At 45.2% G+C, this 7,821-nt stretch overlaps 1 protein-coding gene across 1 annotated transcript in view; it reads right to left on the bottom strand.

Moving 5' to 3' along the window:
* Nucleotides 1–905: 905 nt before the first annotated feature.
* Nucleotides 906–7,821, bottom strand: part of LOC104836286 — a 7,401-nt gene continuing 485 nt past the window's right edge. The window contains exons 2-4 of the mRNA XM_010574783.1: nucleotides 6,733–6,846; nucleotides 2,101–2,774; nucleotides 906–1,064 (exon numbers count right to left, since the gene is read on the bottom strand). Coding sequence (XP_010573085.1) covers nucleotides 2,236–2,774; nucleotides 6,733–6,826 — 633 coding nt within the window. The 5' untranslated portion in view covers nucleotides 6,827–6,846 and the 3' untranslated portion in view covers nucleotides 906–1,064; nucleotides 2,101–2,235. The remainder of the gene's footprint in view (nucleotides 1,065–2,100; nucleotides 2,775–6,732; nucleotides 6,847–7,821) is intronic.

Below are 7,821 nucleotides of genomic sequence, written 5' to 3'. Positions count from 1 at the left end.
CAGTGAAGGGCTCCGAGAGGAGGCAGGCAACATAATGAAGGGCTCCTCCGAGGCAGCACAGTGAAGAGCTCCTCCAGGGCAGGAATGATGATGGACTCCTCTGGTGTGGCACAGTACCATACGTAACTTGCAAGGTAATACACAGAATACAGAATACAATAAAATACACAATAGGATACACAATACAAAACGCAATATGCATTATTTTGTGCACTGCAATACAAAATGCAGTACACAATAAAACAGAAAATACAATAGAATACAGTATATAAAATAATACCACGTGATACCATACATACAAGACAATACTGTACATTAGAATACAACACACATACAGTACCATACAGCACAACACATATAATACATACAATGCCAACTACAATACATTACAAACTACAAAGAACAAGAAGTACCACAAATGCAACACAACAGAATACGTACAACACAATAAATGCCATACCACACAATAAAAGACAACTTATACCATACATACAATACTCAAAATACAATACAAAATATAGTATATAAAATAAAATACATACAATAAAACATACAGTACATAAGCTACATACAACACAATACTTTGAAATAATACAATATGGAAAATACAATAAATGCATACAATGCCATGCAATACATAAAGTACCATATGATGTCATAAATACTGTACTGTACATAGCATACCATACAATACCTACCATGCAACCCAGTACAATGCATAATGTACAATACACACAATACAATAAATGCTGTGCCATACATACAATGTGCAATACAATACATAAAATATAATACATGAAAAACAATACAAAACGCAATACAACACAAAATACTATACGTAAAATACAGATAATTGTATCATATGTATGGCATTGTTTATGACACTTATGACACTTATGACAACACTTACCTTACCATACAATACAATACAGTACATAAACCATAGAATAAATGCCATACCATACAATAAGAGACAACACATACAAGACATACAAGATAACGAAAGACAAAACAATTAAAAAATACACAGTACAACACAAAATACAATACATACCACGCAATACCTATCACGCACGATGAAGGGCTCCTCTGGTGTAGCATGCTAAATAGCTACAAAAACTGCCCCGCAACGCAATGAAGATATCCGCTGTGACAGCACAGTGTTGAAGGGCTCCTCCGGAGTGGCGTGACGGTGAAGAGCTCCTCAGGGGTGGTGCAATGAGAGTCTGCAAGAACAGCCACACAGCATGATGAACTCCTCCGTGGCAGGGCGATGAAGGGCTCCTCTAGGGTGGGGATGATAATGGGCTTCTGCAGGGCGGTGCAGTGAATGGCTCCTCCGGGGCGGCATGAACAAGTGCTCCAGGCGAGGCATGATGCAGGGCACCTCCACTGCGGCATAATGAAGGGCTCCTCTGGGAAAGCACGATGCAGGGCTCCTCCAGAGCGGTGATGATGATGATGGGCTCTTTGGGGGCGCCATGATGCTGAAGGACTCCTCCACAGCAGCACAGTGAATCACAGAATCATACCGTACAATACAGACCATAAAATACAATGCAAACATACAACACAAAACACAATACGTACAATACAACAGGTACAATACAGCACAAAAGACAATACATATGATACAAAATGCTATACATGCAACACAAAATACAATACATGCAATAAATACAATAAAATACATAAAAAACAATACAAAACACAATACTATAAATACTATTCCATGCACTACAACACAATACATACAATACAAAACACAACAGAAAATATAATGCATACTACACGGCGTAATAAAGGCAGTAAAATACAGTACACAACACAAGAAAAAACACAATACAACACAATAAATACCATATACTACATACATTAAAACAGTACTATACATGCGATACACTACAGTACATATGATTCATATCACAAAAGACTATACACACAATACATACAACACCATACGTTACATACCTTACTGTATAATACGATACATAGTAAACCACAGAATAAATACCATACCATACAATAAAAGACAAGGGATACAATACATACAAGACAATGAAAGACAAAACACAATTTAAAAAACATACAGTACAATACAAAATACAACACATAACACGCAATACCTACCACACACCACACAGGGTGAAGGGCTCCTCCAAGTAGCGACAGATGACGATAGGCTCATCCGGAGTCGCATGATGAAGGTCTCCTCCAGTCTAGCACGCTAAACGGCTACAAACACAGTCCCATGACGCAATAAAGAGACACATCATGACTGCACGATGCAGCAGGGCTCCTCCGTGGCGGCACGGCACGGCGCAGCAGGGCTCCTCCGTGGCGGCATGGCACGGCGCAGCAGGGTTGATGATGGGCTCCCACATGCACAGTGATGAAGGGTACTCCGACACAGGGCGATGAACGGCTCCTCCAGGGCAGGGATGATGATGGACTCCTTCGGTGTAGCGTGGTGAAGGGCTCCTCTGAGGCAAGGATGATGATGGGCTCCTCCAGGGTGGGGCAGTGATACACTGCACCACGGTCTTGTGGTGATGCACTCCCAATAAAATCTTGACGATGAAGCACTGCTAAAGAGATATATGGTGAGGCTCCCCAAGAAGTCCAGGTGTTGAACCACCCCATAAAGCCAGGCAGTGGAGGAACCCAAAAGAGCCACTCAGTGAAGGACTCTAGAATAGCTGGGCATTGAAGTGCTCCTCCAGGGCCATGTGATGATGCACCCCTCACATGCTTCAAAACTGTTATGGGTAGTCCTAGAAAACAACAGTTAAAGAATTATTTTTAGTCTCATTCAGAAATTCCCAACCAACAACTGTACAACATTCCCATCAATCATCTAGAGAGAATAATTCCTAGCAAGTTGTGTGAAAGCTCTTGAATGCATCCAAATTCATCATCTCCTAGGGGTTCCCAGGAAATTCCTCATTTCTCACTGGTTTTGCTGTGCTGAAGAACCATACTGCACATTCCCAGAACGGAAACGCTGCCTGTATTTAGGCGGACTATACCCGATGGGAACACTGATGCCAGACCTCTTCCCAGACCCCTGCTATTGCACAGGGATAAGTCAAGTCTGGGGGCAATCTCTCTTAATGCTTCCTAGAGAGCTTTCATCCTTCACAGGTGGCACCTGTGTAGGGGCACAAGTCACTTCTCTGCCTTTGAAGAAATCTGCAACTTTCTGGCCGACATACAAGGTGGCTCCCAAAACATTCCCCTCAGCCCCTCCAAATGACCACCTGGAGAGCTCCTATTTCACCTGGGAACCACTTCTCTGCTCCTGCGGTCACTATCACCTCACCCTCCCTGTTCGCCCACTACACAAGAGATACACAAGCAGCACAAATTCCACATCTGTGTCAACTCAGAAGACTCAGCTCATCTCCCCAGGCTGAAGCTGGAAGACATTCAGACAGCAGTGACTCTGCATATGGACAAAAGGTTATGGACTATTTCCTGTTTTCCATCTCTAGGTTGGATAGAACTTGACGGTATATTTACTGCATACGCTTGGAAAAGTTCTGCTGAGGTTTTTGTATCTGTGAACGGGGCATTAACAAGACACTATGTATATTACACCTTGCTTAGCTGAAGCTTTTTTCATTTTGTTTACATTACATACTACAGAACAAGTCCTGCATTGCCCGAGTGAGGCAATTTTTGTCTGGATATGAAATACACACAGCTAGGACACCATCTAGATAAATTTATACACACAGAATCTACACATAAAACATGCAGCAAGTATATACAGAATATGTACAGATAGACATATACAGATATATGTAAACATGTATTTCGAGACTATATATACACACACCACCACCACCCCCGACACGGTCTATACAGACACTATACGCTCTATATCCAGGAAGAGAAGCCTCAGCTGATCTCACCTCACTGAGGCTTTTTTTCCTCCCTGTATTCCTCCCTGTATCCACTACACATAAAAAAGTATACAGGCACAGGAAGCACAACCATGTTTTTCTATCTGTACGTGCACTCTAATCACAGAACATACAGAATATACATACAATTTGTAAACTGCATACATACTACATAAAACAGAGAGACAGGTGAGGGGAAGCTATGCTTTTCTGCCTTTATGTTAAATATATACTATCTCTACAAAGAACATAGACATTTTCAAGGCCAAGGGAGGAAGGACATTTCTTTCTCTGCGTATAATGCATGCTGTCTTTACTTGGAACACATGCACATGAATGCACATACTTGACATGCAGACATACACAGAGAGAGGGGCAAGGCCTTGTTTTTCTCTCTGTATAGAGCACACATACTGTCTGCATATAGACTATAGTCATTCTATATGTAGAGTAGATACAAACAGATGAGGCGGGTCGTCTCTGCTTACAGAAGATAGCCTCCTTCTATAGAGGACAGAGGTCCATAGAGCAGTGCTTTTCTGTCCATACACAGAAGTCATCCAATCTACAAAATACAGACTGGGCTGAAAATAGGATTTTGTTTGCCTCTATAGAATGCACGCTGCACATAGCACATAAACAGATAGAAAACGAGGGCTTTTCAGTTTATAAAGAATGCAGCCTGTCCACACCCAGAATACACATAGGCAAGGTGATGAGAGGCTTCTGTCTGCATAGAGAATATATGGGCTAAATGTACACGTATTTAGAAAAGCCATGCCTCGCCTACGTCTATGTTTACTATGTACCACCTCTGTACGCACAACATGCCAACAAGGGGAGGCTTTTCTGCCACTGTACAAACTACATACTTCTTCCTCAAGACTACACATGGACAGGCAAAGTCACACTTGACTTCTCAGTATGTAGCATATAACAGGATATACTCCGCCTATCAGAAAAGAAACGGTGAGGCTTTTCTCTCCGGATATAGACTATATTCCACCTGTAGACAGACCGTGTGCAAGCAAAACATGTCTTTTCCATCTAGTCATAGACTAAATACCACCAAGGCAGGACTTTTTTGGTCTGCTTATACAGTGTACACTGGCCGTATAGAGAACAGAAGACAACAGAAGTGTGAGGTGGGGCAATACCTTTCTGTCACCATACAGACTATAAAATGGCTGTATGGAGAATACATGTAGAGAGCACCACACACCGCATTACTGTCAGGATGCAGAACATATTCTGGTTACAGAGCAGAGATGGGCCAGGTGAGGCTAGGCTTTTCCACCCACCTGCATGTGAAATCTAGGGAGACTGCATGGTGAAGGAGGGGGGTCTCTCTGCACATCAGCCACGTTCTGCCTACAGAAGCACACAAACAGGTGAGGTGAGGCTTTTCTCTTTGCAGAGCAAAGACTTGGTGCACACAGGTAGTACAGGGCTTTTCTGCCCGTATGTGGAATATAGGCTGTCTATAGACCAGAGAGATGACTGTACTTAGAAAATATACTGCTCATCTGTACAACATACCCAGAGAGGCAGGGGAAGGTGAGGTGCTCCTACTGGTACACAGGCAACACACTCTGTGCAGAGCACAGGCAGAAGGGTGAAGCAAGGCAAGACTTCTCTCTTGGTTTGTAGAATACATCCTGATGGGCTGGGGGAAGCAGGGCAGACCTTCTCCACTGCTTGCACGCAAGTGCAGGGAACTTCCACCCCAGCCACCCCCTGCCTTCCTTTCCTCCCATCCCCCACCTATCTCCCAGCCATCTAGATGGACACAAATGACATCAAGCACCATGCAGGGGGAAGAGCCCAGGACCCTGGCAGTATTCTCCTCAGGAAGGCACAAATAGGAGCAAACACATCCTGCTGCTTGACACCATCAGGCTAGTAGCACAGTCAGGGCTTCAGCTCCTATGACCACAGGACCCTTCCTTGAAGAACAAAGACTGCTGGCCCAGGGACAGGGTATCCTTGACCAAACAGGCAAGAGAGTCTCTGCTAGCGGTGCAGACAGGACTATACTTCAAGCAGAGCACCACATACAGCAAAAGGAAAGCACGTTTCCCTAGGACAGCTCTCTCAGGACAACCCAGGTGCGCAAGGGTCCACAACAACTGCAAACCTTGCTACTGGCCACCCCAATGGGAACCAATGTTCTCGATTGTTTCTTCCCTAATGCAAGATGCCACCACAAACACCAGATATGACACTGTACTTGCCAAGCAGAAAGTGGAATCCCTCCACCCAGCCAAGTGAATTCACCTTGGGAAGGCAGAGAGGAAGGAACCAAGGAGACCACCCTTCAGGAACGGAACGAACTTTAGAGACACTAGACTGATCTAAGAATATAGGTGAATTTTTATGAAATGCATCAACTGGCAGGTATTTTCGTTTTGGTCATTTCCCACTTTTTAGCAAAAAGTAATGCTTTTCAAAGCAAAGGGTATTCTAGAATAATCTGAGGTGTTGCTTAATTTCTCCATTTTGTGTGGCTGAGTGCAAACAGACCTGTCAGACAGACAGACAGAAGGTATCAGGTACCGCTACTTCCAGGATATGCATCTAGGAAAAGCTAGAAGGGAGAACAAACTACACTTGGCTTTCAGTCAGGTAAACGAATCAAACACCCAGCTTTGAAGGGCAAGGCAGAAGCAGTGGGATCAGCATGTGAACACGAGCTACTGCTACGCTACCTTGTGGAAATCTGGACTCAGTGTCAGCTAAGCGAGGCATTCATTTCTACCAAGTTTTGCTTCCGTTCACCTTTTCACCTTCACGGTACTCTTTCTTTGCAACTCGAGTTTCTCACCTGGAGCTGGAAAGTCACGTAAGAACTGGTCCCAGCTGTAAATAGCAGAGAAGCCTACCTGGTCACCAGTCAGCTCTAGTCTCCTCATCTGCATTCCAAGCTTGTCAGAAGATGCTGCAACAGACAAGCCACATTACTACAGCCCATTCCAGAACAAAAATAAAGCAGGGAGATTAATTTCTGGGCTGCCAAACACCAGAATCCAGCATATTCTGCAAACAGGTACTTAAGAGGGAAAGCAATGAGCAAGCCAGTGCACTTCAGACCACACCCTACAAGACTTTCACACATACGAAGGCGGGCGGGCCTCTCTGAAAGCAGGTCACCTCCTCCCTCTGCAAGCAGCAGGGATGGAAAAGCGACAGGCACCCACACCAGAAGCTAAGACACATTTGTGACACTGCTCTGAAAAGATGACTCCACACCACCTTTTCACTCAAGCACCACAAAGCTGGCCAATACCAGAATTAAGCCTGGTCAGGCAGCTCCTGCTCAGGCAGCTCCTGCTCGGCTCGGGGGTGATTCACACCCCCTTCTCCTCATGTCCAGCACAGCAAGACCGGAGCTCACTGAGCACAAAGCCCTTGGCTGGTTTCTGGCCCCCAAAACCCCAGGTGTAGCTCAGTGCATGGGCCACACTTCATTTATTCCATGCAAATAATTCTGTCTAAAGAACAGGGTTTCGAGTATGTTTACATTTACGAACCTTCCTACAGGCCCCTTGTTTCAATACTAAAACAACTCTGCTACTTTCCAAATGCCAAGGGGGCAAGTGCTGTAGTGACTTCTGTTGAGGCAGAAACAGGCAGCACCGGAGGTCCCCAGCCTCCGACTTCAGTGCTCAGCCTCTGAACTGCTGGGACCTCAGGCTTCAACCCCCCAGCGTTGCGCCCACGTTCCACAGCCCTGGAGCACACTTGGTGCCTGCTACAGCACCGGCTCCTCACAGCAGGGCCGGGCGCAGGCTCCAGGCCTCTAGGCAAGCTGCCCACTGCCTGCTCCCCGGAGGAAAGCGGGATTCTTTCTCCCCTCGCCGGTACCTCAGGACGAGGCGTCCGCTCCCCCGGCCGCCCTCCCCCCCAGGGCAGC

This window comes from Haliaeetus leucocephalus, unplaced genomic scaffold (assembly GCF_000737465.1).
Source record: "Haliaeetus leucocephalus isolate CR32 unplaced genomic scaffold, Haliaeetus_leucocephalus-4.0 Scaffold450, whole genome shotgun sequence".
In the NCBI taxonomy this organism is placed as follows: Eukaryota; Metazoa; Chordata; class Aves; order Accipitriformes; family Accipitridae; genus Haliaeetus; species Haliaeetus leucocephalus.
This window is presented reverse-complemented; position numbering and strand designations above follow the sequence as displayed.